Consider the following 15,329-nt stretch of genomic DNA (forward strand, 5'->3'; position numbering starts at 1 on the left):
CATTTGGACGGGTAGGCAAACAGGCTTAAAATAACAGTGTTTTTTTTTATAGAAATCTGATGTCAAATAATTTTCATAAAACATCGCTTCTGAAAAATTCATGAATTGGAAACTTTAGGCACTAAGAAAATAATTTTAAGGAAAAAATGGAGGGATGTAGCTGTGCCAGAAATCGTCCAGTCGTGTTTTCAACTTTCCATAGTTTTTACATTTTTCTTTATAGTGAACCAGCTGTGAACTGCTACTAAAAATAGTTCGCGGGAAAAAAAAAGACAGGGAAATGTATGGAAAGTTCAAAATATATTATTTCAAGCCTGTTTGCCTACTCGTCAAAATGGCGTCGAAAACCGTGATAAGGCCTATCGAGTGAAAGGAACACGCGATCGCGCGAGAAATCGCCTGGCATCCAGAAACGTCATGCGCCACACTTTTTCTAAGGGTGCATTCTTTTGGGGCTATTCTAGCTATTTTTATTCCGGTTTAGGAAAAACAGAATACACGGAATTTCAATTTCAAAAAGAACGCTCCTAAAATCTGGAAACGGAATACCCATGGCGGAGGTGACCTGGAAACTACTATGTCTGTGCGCACGAGCGTCCGCGTAGGATTTCCCGCCAAAAATTTCCCAAAAGAACGCGCATTCTGTCTATTTCGAGTAAACCGTATTCCTTCCATTCTGTTCATTCTGCTATCGGGAGCAGAATGAACAGAATGATATTCCGTTCATTACGAAAACGGAATAGCTCCCAAAAGATCACACATACCGTCTATTCCGTCTATTCCTTTTCCGGAATAGTCCCAAAAGAACGTGCCCTAAGTTTGTTATTTTAAGGTCGCGTTCGATTGACGGTATTCTGGAATAAGAATAAGCAGAATAGCTGTTAGATTTCTATTTTAAAGTAATTTGAGAAGGAATTTCTGCAAACATTCGCTGACACATGACATATGGAGAGTCTTTTGTGTACTCCAATAACTCCTAAAACCTCTAAGAAGGGATTTCTTGTCATTGTTGTATGTATTCCTATTCCGAATTCATGTTGGTCAGAAAGTTACCCGTCACAAAAAAGATAATATGTTGGACGTTTTCCTTCTTAGACGAGTTCTTGTCATAGTACTAATTCCCCGCCTCAAACGAATGTCACCAAGTGCATGCAGTGTATGTACAGTACCTCACTTGCTTCATTTCACTCTGTCTTTTGTTGCAGTGTTTAAGCCCATCAAAGTTTAACTCTTCAGAGGTTAAAGGTTTCCCTGAGTGCGTAGCTCAGTGCAATAAGGTAAGCCCCTCACTTGAAAGGAAAGGTTCACACTTCCTCGATCGGCTAGTAATAATTTGCTGGTACACAAATCGTGCGTATAGAAGCATAAACATTTGTCTCGTTGCACAAACCTCCAAGCATCATGATGATGCATGCACGAACACAGACTTCCCTGGGAAGGCCCGGATCAATCGCCGGTCGAACTTCGCATGAGATGAACCTATTTGCAATTTGGGTCGCCCCAGTTTGGTAAAGCTCCAACCACTGGGTCAAACGAACAAAATTCAGAGCAACGTTAACAAATCTTTCGGTCAGTGGGATTTCAGTGGGATCTATTCATTAAGTTCGATTCATGAAAAGATCGACGTTTATCCCACATTCGATCAGTCACACGTTCTATCCGTCTGAAACAGACGGATGGAACGTGTTGGTCGATCCGAATTGAGTCGGAAGAACTCAGTTAAGTCAAACGTCGAACGTAATTCGCTCAGTGAAGTTCGAATGTGACGTTTGACCCAGGTCTAAGGAATTGTTGTTTTTCACAACACTTGATATCCTCCAAAAATAGCAATCAACTGAGAAACAAATTCAGCAGATTTAGTAAAGATGCAAAAAAAGGAAAACCAGCTAGATGCTTTTTTAGGGATAAAAGGGGGCCTCCCTCTTATCAAGCACGTGAACACCTCAATCTGGCTTAATCTAAAGGGCGCTGCCAAGGGCGCTAGGTACTATACGATGTAGTAGGGAGAGCAATCACTTTCGATCCGCGTGTCGTAATTTAGAGTACCAGACTTGTGTTGTGTGTTAGTTGTTAGCAAACAATAAAAATATTTGTCTTTCGAACTAGAAGCATAACTTGGTATATATATATATTTTTTTTTTCAGACTGGACAGGGAGAACCGTGCAAGCAAGGATGTAATTTTCTTCACCGCGTTGTGCATTCCGGTAAGTAACGGATATTTTTAGGCAAGAAGGGGCGAGTGATGTTTTAAATAAAGTTGAATCGCAGCACTGCATTATTTGCGCTAACTGCTTTTGGCCCGATGAAATTAAGTCTTCGTTACAGCCTCGTTCCCATGCGTTGCCTGCTCGTTGGGGGCCTCGATACCGCCTTCGCGTAGTGACATCACAACGAGGCCCAGCTTCAGGCTTCACGCGGCCAAGAGGCAAGAGTTAACGCCGAATTCCGGGCTCGTTATAGTTCGAAGCCGGTCCAGTGAAACCAAACCGGAAGTAATCACTCTGGCCAATTATAACGGACAAAAAACAACCCAATCAATCTATCAAAACACAACTTGTGCCAAAGGCAGGAAAACGCGTTGAGAACGAAGGTGGCGCTATAATTAATTAGGAGATAGGGATCCCGTACGAAATTGAGGAAGGTGCCCGTTGTATCGCTAGAGTGTTTCAATCTAAAACGAACACCGTACGATTATTTGCATTTTATGGTAAAGTCGCAAAAAAATATACTAGGGAATTAATCTACTTGTCAGAATTACACCCACAAAACGAGATCCTAACATCATTTTGCAGTTCCGCAGTTCTAAATTTCTAACGAACACCGTACTCCATTGCAACCAATCTCACTACGTAGCCGAAAAGTATAACTTATAAAAAAAAAAGCAAACGCAAGTTACTTGAGACCGCCAATTGAATCTGTTCTAATACAATTGAAATTTTTCCTTCTTTAGGTGGAGGTTCGAATGGAATTCAGGATGACACCAGGAAAGTAATCGCCACAAGGCCTTATATTTTTTGTCGCACGTATACTGACCTGTGGATCAACTTTGATGACATTCGTCTAGTCAATAAAAACTCCAGTATTGAACCTGTGGGTTTCATCCTTCGTTATCGAATGAAGGAGAGTGACCGCTGGATAACTGTTAAATTCGTAAGTAACTATTCCATTACAGCAGCATTTGCCCAAACGTTCCTTAATGGACTGAGTGATTCACCTGCATTTTTCAAGGGCGCACCTTCCGAGTTTAAACGGGTGCTACATCACTGTCCAACTTTGCCCCCAAGGTTTTTCTCTTGTAAACAAGTGAAATCATTAGGAACGAGGTTATTTAGCAGGTTTTACTACTCAAACTAAACCGCTGTTACACCAGGAAACGTTTTACACCACTTGCAGCAAAATGCTCTCGTCAGATGGGCGATGCAAGTTGCTAAAAATATGCTACACACTGCAACGTATATCTCAAAGTTGCGAAAAGTAGAAGACTAGTTTACTTTTCCTACAACTAACAACGCCAGCAATGTAATTTTTCGTTGCCAGACGATTAGGGAAGAGGGGTTGTCGGCATGCGAAATTTTGTCGGCCAATTGGACATCTCGCAACACCGCTGCGTTGCAAGTTGAAAGGACAATTTGCCTCATGTACTTCATGTAACTGTACCATGATATGCGCTTTTCACTGAAGTAACGTATAGGCACCCAAGACGTGCATGAGCTTTATTTGGATTGAAGAGACTGAGAGATGTGTGAGTCGAGAGTGACATTAATTAATCATTAATGTTATGGTATACGCAGGATTACTCGTCGACATTATCTTATAGTTTGCCACTAATTGCATTTATGAGAATGGCGTATTAACCAGTAAATGACACAGGCATATTCGGAAAAAAAATCCGAGTGCTCCTACTGCAGGAGTCGAACCTAAGACCTTTCGATTACTAGTTCGGATGCTCTACCACTGAGCTACAGGAGACTCGTAGGAGCTAAGGTCATTAAACTTATTCCATTTAGTATAATAAACCTTTATTTAATTTTAAGAATTGCTCAGGCAACTGCTTGAAATGGTCTTCTTTGATTTTCAAAGGGGTTTGTTGTGATTTAGATTATTTTAATCTGTTGCGTGTTTGTGTTTTGAAAGAATCCTTCATATTTCCCGTTCTTGTTACATGATAAGTTTATTTTTTTCTTAAAGCCAACCTCAGACAAAAATGGCTAAAAACCAAAACTACCAAACGAGGTAGTCATGGTAACTTCCCCCTGAAATGATCAAAAGACTTGTTAGCACTCACAAAACTAACTAGCTAATTGTTTCTGCAGTTTAAGCACCTGCCTATCCATTTAGGCAGCCTACGAAAGGGTTTTCAAGTACAAATTTCTGTGTCTGTTGTGACAACCAAAGGACTCTTGAAAACCAGTTATGATGGCGAATGGATGAAGACATTAAGTGGTGAGTTAAGAATTTTTTTTTACAAATTCCAAGTGGCTGAACAGGACCGAAAGATATCCCCATCATAATCATCATCATCATTACCATCATCATCATCATCATCATCATCATTATCATAAACTTTGTTTATAAAACTCAAATTTGAGGTATCTCTGCATTATTACAATGCAGCAAGTAGAAATATGTATATATTTAACTAAAATTTACACACATACAAAATCTTCAGTCTGTTAAGCATCCAGCAATTAGGACCTTTACTATACTCCCCCACAGAATGGGATTGTAATCCACCCAAGGACTACTTCCAGTACGTTTGCATGTACAGTTGGTTTGAACGATTTACCATTACCAATTTGTCAAACCTTTTTGTGGCTTGTGGAAACTAATTTTTGCCAAACAACTATAAGAGAGGAAAATTGGAAGACAAATGTAGTCACAAGTAAAACTGACGCAAGGGCAAGCAATAAACTCAGGAACATCGAACGAAGGGGAGAAAGAGACTTAAGGGAGTGAGCGCGCGGAGCACGAAAGAGGGAAGGAAGAAAATAAAGAGAAATAATACGCAAATACTATGACAGTGAACCACTGTCGCAAATGGAAAAGCTTTTCTTAGTAATATTTTAAAATTCAGATCTCAATTTACATACTATTCGCCCAAAAAAGTAGCCTAAGGTATTTGAAATTAACTCCCCCCGTTCAATAACTCTCCCACTGATCGAACATAGAGTAATGGCAGACATTCCCGTAATATAAACAGCTGCAACAGATAACAATTGAAACTCTTTCAAATCGAGCGTGTGTTGCATAAACAATGACGTCATTTTAGTGCGAAAATATGCTTAGGTATCGGTATCCGAACATTATCTATTCCGAGAAGCTGGAGGTCTTTATCAAGAAAACCGTGCTTGAGGAGAACTTTGAGCAACGAGGAAAAGATAATTTCATTGGGAAACTATTTATTGCTGCGTATTCTTAAAGCCAAATTATTGTGTTTACTATGATTACGGTATTTCCGCGCTCGTCTAGTGGTTTTGTATTTTGTTTTTGTTTGTTCGACCCTCCTCCATCTTCAACTTTTTAGACCAAAGTGTGAAAACTGATAGATGTCGCTTGGAAGGTATCATCAAATATGTCCCAGTTAACTAAGCTTGGCAGGGCATAATGCATCACGTGATACATTTTGACCAATCGTAGGCAACCGAAGATATTCAGAGTATTGCAAGGAACTTGTAGCCTCCCGCGCAGACGTTCTTAGGGGTTTGTCACGCGTTCCTACAGGAACGCGTACCAAACCACTAAGAACGTCTGCGTGGGAGGCTAAGGAACGTGAGAATTGTGCTGACTTTGTCGTACTGTGCGCAATCTCAAATATGGGCGAAGTAACTAGGAATTAATATTTCTTTTCAGATGAGGACATTCTGGACCCTCCCACAGACGTTCATGTTTCTTTCCGGGCTAATGGTTCAAAACTTTATGGAGATTTAACCTGGAGCGTGGTCCCACTTAGTAAGCAACATTTCAGTCTTGCTATTTGGTTTATATACTACTGTAGACCGCGAGCAACCGTTATTTTCCTTTAAAAGTAATGGCGTTTGTAATACAGGAATCGAGAATTGTGCCATTCCCGATTCGGCTACCATCGTACATCCCACTGTCTATGAAGAAAAATCAGCTTAGGTTGCGTTCGATTGACCGTATTCCGGAGTAAGAATAAGCGGAATAGCTGTTAGATAATATAAATGTGAGCAAAGTATCACAATTACCTGATACATACAACGCGTGCAAGGCAAAAGACTTGTGCATACACTTTCGCTTTTATCAAAAAAGACTAGAGAATTTCCGAGAAAAATTACTAAAATAAATACTCACTATTCAATTCTTTATAAAACTGTTATATACACAGATATGTGACCATTTTGCAGGTAAAACTTGTGACTACAGAATTTACTGGCTTGCCACAGTCTTGGATAAGCCATGGGATAAAATATTTAGTGTCATTAACGAGAAGGTAAGTAACACGATTTGTTACAGTTACTGAACTGAAATATATTTATCCCGGTATCCAGAGGTGCACAGCTGTCACAGTGGACTTAGTTTATTTCATTAATTTGAAAAAGCAAATCGGTAAAAACGTGGAAGCTTTCACTTTAACAGCAAAACATACTGAAATCGTAGGAGTTTTGCGTTGAGTGTTTTAAAATTCAACATGTGTGCACCGTACTGGCGCTGTTAAGGAGCGGTTACACTAGGCAATTTTTCTTGCAGGCTTGTCTCGCAATTTTGTTGCAACAGAAGTTGCACGAATCATTGCCTAGTGTAGCATATTGTGAAATAACTTGTCTCGCAATTTTTTTGTTGCCGCAATGGTTGCGAGAAGCTAAGTAGAATTCGGTTCTACTTCTCGCCGGCAACGGCAACAGCAACAAACCCGTTGCGAGACAGTGTTCATTTCAGGGTATGGCCTGGTGCACTTTGCAATGATTCGTGCAACTTGTGTCGCAATGGCGCAACGAAATTGCGAGACAGGTTGCAAGAAAAATTGCTCAGTGTAACAGCGCCTTTACACTAGGTAATTTGCCTTTCAACTTGTCCCACAATTTCGTTGAGGCGTTGTGACAAAAGTTACACAAAATGTTGTGCAGTGGGGCATGCCCTGAAGTGCACTTGCCTCGCAATGTTTTTGTTGCAATCACCATCAGCATGAAGTAGAACCGACTTCTGCTTTTCGCATCAATTGTTGCGGCATTGCGGGACATGTTTATTTCAGGGCATGTTTCACTGGGCAACGATTCGTGCAACTTGTGTCGCAACGAAATTGCAAGGCAAGTTGCAAAAATATTACCTAGTCAGTAACAGCGCCATACGCGTCGAGCGTATGAAAGGGAAGCACAAAGCTGGATATGCACTTATAAAAGAGAGATACCGTGCTCTCACCATTAGCAGCACAAAGCTTTTTGTCTTGAAAACGCCAATTTCAGAGTTTAAAGACATTTCACCAGAACAACATTACCAATAAGCAAAGACAAACTTAAGTAAACTCCCTGATCAACTTAATTAATGCGACTAGTCCTCTGGTACAGATCCGCTCATTTTTATCACCAGTACTTTAAATAAATTCCCTAACAAGCCGCATATTTCGTGTTTTCAACGTGCTGAATCAACCTTTTTCTGTTCATTCTTTCCTTATCTCTCATTACAGCTGATTTAACGCCCTGTTTTGACGTTTGATGTCATTCCATAAATTGTAAAAAGAATGCGTATAGCTCTAATGTATCAGTCTTAACTTTGTTTGTTTGTTTGTTTTTTATTCCACTAGCAATACTCAAGTCCACTTCACTATGTCATGAAGGATTTGATGCCTGAAGTTAACTACACCTTAAAAGTGAGTGTTTTGCAAGACCACGGCTCATTACTGACAGACGTTATAACGCTCGTTGTCAAAGAGTCGACAATACCTTATTTCATCTGAACTCCTTGCTTTGTGATACCGCTACCCCTGGCTTTTTTCCACTCGCAAGGGGACAATAACAGCGAGAATGCTAGCCGCAAAGTTTGACAAGAATCCCTTAAAGTGCTACTGCGACGAAAATCTAAAAAAAAAATTAATGAGATTTTTGGGCTTCATGGTAATATTTGGACCTTAAACTGTAAGAAAAAAAATATAATTCAGACCAACCTGACAAAAGTATACCCTTCAAAAAGGCTGCCCGAAAGTGCGTAAGATGCGTCCGCCATGCGTCCTATTTGAGCCACAAATTTTGTGCAACGGCTTCTCTCTCGTGACGTCATCTTATCATCTTGGTTGCCTCAAAAAGCGAAGCAGACGAAATACTTAAGTTCTTCCCCTACTTCTACCGAATATCGCTCTGATTTCAGTTCTAACGCGAGAGGTAGTTTTGAAGACAATGGGGATGATTTTCAGTGTAGTGAAGGGCTAACATGACGTCACATTCTACTCGGCCCACCTCTCCGTCTGGTTCGCGGACATTTATAAATTGAGTAATGGCGGCAAAACGAATGTGGAAATTACGCTTGAAATAATCAAGCTTCCCGTTGGAATTACAACTTAAAATTTGTCATGGGTAGTACCTGAGTTCCCTCTATACTTTCGAGTGCTGAAGATAAAACTGGAAAGGTAAAATTTTGATCACAGTAGCACTTTGATATACCAGACGTCTGGCTGGCTGAATGGGCGGACGGATGCGTGCATGCAAACATAGAATAGAATGGAATAGAAAAGACTGTTTATTCAAAAATACATCGCAGTCATTAGACTGAATTGCGTATTTTACAGAGAAATATATAAATAGGTAAATGTTAAAACTAATTACAAACACATGTATATGATATAAAAATATAAGTATCGTAGACTGGTGGATGGATAATGGATGGCTAAATAACGAAAAAGAGCACCATTCCTATATAAACCATCTATTACAAGATATAACATTAACATTAAATTAACTCTAACGAAACACCAAACATTTTTTTTTTTTATCAAATACTGATACTGGTAATTCAGTGGTGGAGTAAACTTAGTCGAGGAAAAATTTATCCATGGGAACTTAAGCCTATTTTTGCAGTCTGTGGAAACAATCTTGAGAATTAGAATTCATACCTGGGATACCTTCTAGTCTTTCTGGTGAATCATTTTCCTGAATTTATTCCTATAATTTTACTCTATTGTAGGTGTATTCAGTAGCGTCTGACGAAGAGAACGGAACTATTACGCATTTTATGACGCCTTCTTTAAGTAAGTATTACAATCAAAACATTACAGTTATTTCGCGACCATAAAGCAAATTTATACAATAAAGAATTGAAAAATTGTCAAATACTTGTGAATTGTTCGTGGCTAGTCTGACGCGGCGTTTCGTCTCGGCCAAGAGACTCTTCTTTCAAATAAATCCTATAATCAGAGATGAACTGCTGAATAACACGGACTGTCCATAATAAGCCATTTCTGAGTTGCTGTGAACCTCATTATGAAAGCGAGGCTAAGTGGAAAGCTTTTCATATGAAAATTACTTTCGTTTGTATATAAACGAGAACTAATTTTCATAATAAAAAGTTTGCACTTTTTTGGCCTCGCTTTCATAATGAAGTTCAAAGCTAATATCTGAGGAAAACTCTCTAGTACTCTTCCCTCAAAACATTTTAAAGTTGTTTTTAATGTACAGCAGGAATTCTTCTCGTTTATAACATAACTTACTATTAATGCGATACCTTTTAAAAGGGCGTCGTAAAGCACTTGTGAAATTACAGAAACAGCGACGTAATAAGAGTTTTTATAATTATCACTCGTTATTACATATTCCTTCTAAAAGTTAACGTTGGCTTGCAAACTGGTTTAGGTTTTTCTGATTATACTGTATTCATGGTTTAATGTTTGGAATATCGATTGCTCTAGTATTTTTTTAATTTTTTTTTCTAATTTTCTCTCTTAGAAAGCTGCATAAACGAGACTGGGTTCTACATTTGCGGTGAGTACATGAGGCCAGTTTCATGAATTCCCCCCAAGTTAAACCTAAAGTAATATATCAAACACGAGGAAGAGTGTTTCCTCCGATATGCAAACACTGAAAAGTAGGTTGGAAAAACGAGGCGCAGCCAAGGTTTTTTTTAACCAACTTTGAGGTGTTTGGAAATCGGAGGAAACCCTCTTTCGGGTGTTTGATATAGCTTCTCAAACTATTGATAATTCTTGGAGAAATTCGAAGCAAAAGTTCACAAACTTTTATGATAATTAAGATCACATTTCTAAACTTCCTTCACGATAGTAATTTGCTTTGTTTTGGCTTGATGAATTTTTAATGAGTTTGAGAAGCATTGTTTCTTATAGCCTGAGTAGCTGGTGATTTTGTTTGCCCAAGTGGCGAAGCCGCGAGAGGTATGGTGAGGAAGCAGGTTTTGACCCCGTACGAACAAAACCGCCAGCTACGCCATACACAGGCTATGTTTCTTAACAATAGCCTATTGTTAGTTCAACAATAGACTTTTGTCAAGAAAGAATACTGTGGACTATATCAAGTAGCTTTGAGTTTTAAGTTAATTAAGTGATAGTTGCGGGAGGATAACATAAGCTTAATTTTTCTCAAGAGTCAAACTCGAAATAATAATCGCACATTCAGCAGTCAGGAACGAGAGCATGAAGAAAAAGAGAGTAGAATTTTCTCCTCGTTTACTGTCAGCTGGACATTAACTTCGCCTAAATTAATGTTGATTCTCAGTGAAGGGGTAAAATACAAAATTTAGAATATGCTCTCTGGGTAGTTTTTCGAGTTCAACACAGTACAGCAATGGCAATCGGAAAGGGAGAGACGAGGGAAAATAATACGCCTAACATTATTATTGGCCCTACTCTGGGTGGAAGTTGAGTACTGCGATCTGCAGCCTGAAATATACACCGAGATTTATACATGTTCTCTTAAAGTAATTTCAAACAACCAGAACATTAGGACAAGTTAACGCCTCTATTTAATCAGGTTATGGTTCTGAACTTGATATGTACTTTCCTAGTACTTGGAAAACCAGAAAACCTGACACTTGTAAACGTCACGCGCTTGTCACACAACATCTCAACCGCCATCGTGACATGGTTGCCGCCCCATAACATCACAGAGAGAAATCACATCAAAGAGTACAAACTTGACTGGTGGAAGAATCCTATATTAGAAAAACAGAAGTCCAAACCTCATTACGATTCTGCAACAGTACCGCCAGTAAGTTGAACGCAGTTACGGTAATTATTATAATAATTATATTCAATTATTTGTCTGGAGCACCCACCGGGAACAGTATGGCAAAACACTCAAAATGTTATCTGCTATGTTCCCAGACCGTGCGAGGGCATGTTTTCGAGAACTAATACATTACAATCTGTTGGGATGCTTTAGCTGAAAATTTAATTAATCTGCAGAACGTTTTAAAGCACGCAATTTCATTGCCTAAATTTACTAGCTGTTGTTAACTTTGCCAAAATGCTAGCCGTGACCTTACCGTCGCATTTTGCTAAGATATTTGCGCAGTGTCACAAAATTCTTGAGCTGGCATTTTCACGAAGAAAACTTTAGATTTTGTTTAAAACTAAATCCAAATTTCTAAGGCGATTAAGGAATGTTTAAAACATGAGCAGCAGTGTTTTATCGGGATTTAAAACCACGAGGCGCAGCCGAGTGGTTTTAGATCCGATAAAACACCGGTGCTGCGAGTCTTTTGAACGGCTTCAAAAACATTCCCGGAAAATCGTGTGTCAAGAGAGTTCATAACAGTGATACTTTTCTGAACGTTGGAAAACATTAAACACGCATACTAATAAGGAGGAGGTTTTATCGGGTTTTAAAACCACTGCACGTAATGTTTTATCGACCATTTCATAGGTCAATGGGCTTAGGAAATAATGAGTTTTTGATGGCCTTCCGCTGAGATATCCTCTGAAATGAACCGTTGGGTGTCCACGATTTGTCTCAAATGTATAAGACTTAGTTGTAAACGTTTTGTTAGTGTGGTTAATAACAGTAAACATGTTTACTTCCTTAAATCTAGACTTAAAATTAAAGAATTCAAATCAATCAGGCAATTGAAAAACAAGTCCGTTTAGAAAGCTATCATCTCCTTGAATTTGAAAGATTGAAACTACAACGCTTGGTCTCCTCTCCCTCTTTTTATGCATTACTTTTTTACTAAGAACAGTATTCCAGCAAGAAAAAAGAAGCAAAACAGACTGGCCCGCAGCCTTATTCTCTTACATGCAGAAACACAATGTTTCCTTTTTTTTTTTTTTTAACGACAAACTGTTTTTGCATTTTCTCAGGAGAACACAAGCTTTCAACTAGTTGATCTTCACAATGGATTCCCTTATGTTTTTCAGGTATTGAATATCTTTCTTCAGTTGTTCTCGTTTTATTCTTTTTTTAGTTTTTTTTTTTTTCAGTTCTTCTTTTTCAGTTCACTTTGTCTATGATTAATGTCATTCAAATTCATCACAAGACACTTTCTACGGATAGTAAATGCATGTGTCTAGGTGCAAGATTTAATAGTTTTGGCTACACACGGCTATTTTGCGACAATCTGAGGATCAAGGCTAAAACCAATCTTGGTTTGTCTTGATTTCGTCTTCATCTCGCGGCTTGGCCTTGTTTATCGATTTGTCACGCTTGATACTGGTTATTTTTCTCCTACACACGGCAAGACTTATCTTTTTAGACAAGCCTTTTTATAGTACTTATATATTTAAATTTGCATTTACATTTGTATTTTTATATATTTGTATTATGATCATATTGTAATGCGCAATTGAAAATTTATATTGATAATTGCGCAATAGAAATTAATAAAATTATTATTATTATTATTATTATTATTATTATTATTATTATTATTATTATTATTATTTCGGCAAAGGTCCCCTTTCCCTACCTTTTCACAGCCATCTTTTCAACTGCCGTTCTTTTGACTACATTCTCTGCCATCCTAGGTGGCAGCCGTATCATGGACATCAGGAAAAGGAAAGGAAGCAATACTTCATTTTAACACATCAGGTAAAATTGGCCGTTTTTATGCTAGAGGACACATTATCCGTCTGGACGAACTTGGGCAAACATTTGATGTTCGTCTGATTACCATACGTCTCTAGTATAAAGACGTGCACAAGACGCATTATGCGTCTGGACAAACTATTTTTCGTTGTGCGTCGTTCAAGACATACAACGGAATCAAAGATAGTTCGTCTAAACAGATGTAAATGCTGGTGCCTGTCAAGTGGGTTGAATTCTTAGAGAAATTTGATAAAACACTAGTATTCGACGAGAGAGATAGGTGAGGAGTGAATCAGTGCACTGCGAGGGACTGACTGAATACCCTTCACATCCACAAGCCGAGGGTGTCAAATCCAAACCTGAAGGGAAAAAAAATGCTTAAGTTGGGAACGAAGGGAACTAAAAAATAATACTGCTCGGGAGCTTCATGGCGTGAATAGTAATGTCAAGGATTTTATCTAAAGACTACAAAAATAATAATAGAGCCATCTTATGCAGCACAATTAAGTGGAACGTATTCCTCCGTGTATTTATTTAATAGCTCTTGTCGCAATAATCCCGCTGTAACATTTCAACTACACACTAACAGCGTACTGAGAATCAACAGAACACCACGGGGGTGCTAATGCAATACACAATTGTTAAATGTTAAGACAGCATGCAAGATGCAATGCTGAATTGCCTGAGGCAAGTTGAGAAAGTCTTATAGACTGGGAAGACTACTTTAGTTGTGGATAACAAACGTGACAGTTTTTGATATCGACAACTCACTTTCTTCCGTCTGTGAGTAACTCATGATCATCGATTACTAAAGCCTATTTTTTGTCATTTTCTGCACGATGTACACATGCGCATTAAAAGCACGTTTCCAGGCTCCCTCAAAACATAATGGTCAGCGACAACTAAACTTTTCGCGTGTGGAAACGCATTTCTGAACGCTAATAGTTGTCGATTCGATTAAGTTGCCGATTGAATTGAAAATAGTCATCGATAACATTTTGCCTTGTCTATGGAGGCCCTAAGATGCTTTCCCTCACTTTATTATTCTCAATAACGTTATATTGTCCACAGATACCCCAACCAAGAATACAAAATACGCCCAAGTCTCACCGACAGAAGATAAAAAATCCTCCCCGTATATACTCTTGACGGGACTTTTGGTAATAGTGGTTGTCGCCTGTTTCATTGGCACCGCGTACGTATATGTAAAACGAAAATACGGGAGCATGTCAACAGCTATGCAGCAGATGCAAGTCCAGTACAACATAGGAAGGAGGGCAGTGTAAGTCGACTTCTTTTGCGAATCGGAATTCAAATGTCTGTCCCATGAACGTAGTTTAATGGCCTCGTGTAGCTCAGTGGTAGAGCATCCGAACTAGTAATTAATCGGAAGGCCTTAGGTTCGACTCCTGATAGGAACACTCGGATTTCCTTTTTCCAGGCATGCCCGTTTTACTCACTCAATAATACATCATTCTCAGAATTCAAATTACAGGTAAATCGCCCAAAGTGCATTATATTCGACCTCTAGGCAATTCATCTATCAATAAGATAAGTAGGTGAGTTTCTAAAGAAACTGTGCCTGTTTGCGGTAAGGGAATGTTATTTTGTTATTTTTTATTGGAATGAATAACGAATATTTCGTTTCATCAACTATTAAAGTTGACAAGATAATTTGGCCACCGTAAGGAAACTCGAGAGTTGACGTTTCGAACGTTAGCTAGTGACGAATGAACAGACTGGCTGCAAACGTAAGGGCTTTGAATCGCTTTCGGTAAGGAGCCAGTTTACCTAAGAGATGCAGCTTAACAGCGCTAGCCACGAAAAGTAAAGCCTGAAAAAAATTCAGACTTGAGCAGGATTCAAACCCATGACCCCTGAGACACCGGTGCAGTGCTCTGCCATCTGAACTGGTCATTTCACGAGTTCCCAGTTGGCTGAATAACTCAGTTGGCGGATCACTGAGTTATTCAGTAGCATTACCCAGGGATGGCGCATTGGTCAGAGCACTCGCCTCCCACCAATGTGGCCCGGGTTCGATTCCCGGATTCTGCGTCATATGTGAGTTGAGTTTGTTGTTGGTTCTCGTCTTTGCTTTGAGAGGTTTTTCTCCGGGTACTCTGGTTTGTCCTTCTCCTCAAAAATCAACACTTCTAAATTCCAATTCGATTTGGAAAGTGTCCCAAATTAAACGAACGTATATGAGCAAGGGATCCATGCGCGTCAGCACTTAAATTTTCCTTGAACGACATTATGAGAACTGCTTCCGTAAAAATGAAATGCTGAACGCACCCAACGTTTTGCGACTACGCTGGCCGTTCATTTTTCGATCGCCCTTTGCATTATTT

At 39.1% G+C, this 15,329-nt stretch overlaps 1 protein-coding gene across 1 annotated transcript in view; it reads left to right on the forward strand.

Moving 5' to 3' along the window:
• Window positions 1-15,329, forward strand: part of LOC146483338 (uncharacterized) — a 31,747-nt gene that overhangs the window by 5,644 nt on the left and 10,774 nt on the right. Inside the window, exons 4-16 of the mRNA XM_085106087.1 lie at window positions 1,206-1,277; window positions 2,145-2,205; window positions 2,952-3,151; window positions 4,315-4,444; window positions 5,852-5,950; window positions 6,367-6,452; window positions 7,761-7,826; window positions 9,134-9,197; window positions 9,892-9,927; window positions 10,964-11,166; window positions 12,258-12,314; window positions 12,921-12,984; window positions 14,053-14,263. Of these exons, the coding sequence (XP_084962213.1) occupies window positions 1,206-1,277; window positions 2,145-2,205; window positions 2,952-3,151; window positions 4,315-4,444; window positions 5,852-5,950; window positions 6,367-6,452; window positions 7,761-7,826; window positions 9,134-9,197; window positions 9,892-9,927; window positions 10,964-11,166; window positions 12,258-12,314; window positions 12,921-12,984; window positions 14,053-14,263 (1,349 nt within the window). The remainder of the gene's footprint in view (window positions 1-1,205; window positions 1,278-2,144; window positions 2,206-2,951; window positions 3,152-4,314; window positions 4,445-5,851; window positions 5,951-6,366; window positions 6,453-7,760; window positions 7,827-9,133; window positions 9,198-9,891; window positions 9,928-10,963; window positions 11,167-12,257; window positions 12,315-12,920; window positions 12,985-14,052; window positions 14,264-15,329) is intronic.

The sequence above is a fragment of the Pavona decussata genome, unplaced genomic scaffold (assembly GCF_977016875.1).
Source record: "Pavona decussata unplaced genomic scaffold, jaPavDecu1.1 SCAFFOLD_39, whole genome shotgun sequence".
Classification (NCBI taxonomy): domain Eukaryota; kingdom Metazoa; phylum Cnidaria; class Anthozoa; order Scleractinia; family Agariciidae; genus Pavona; species Pavona decussata.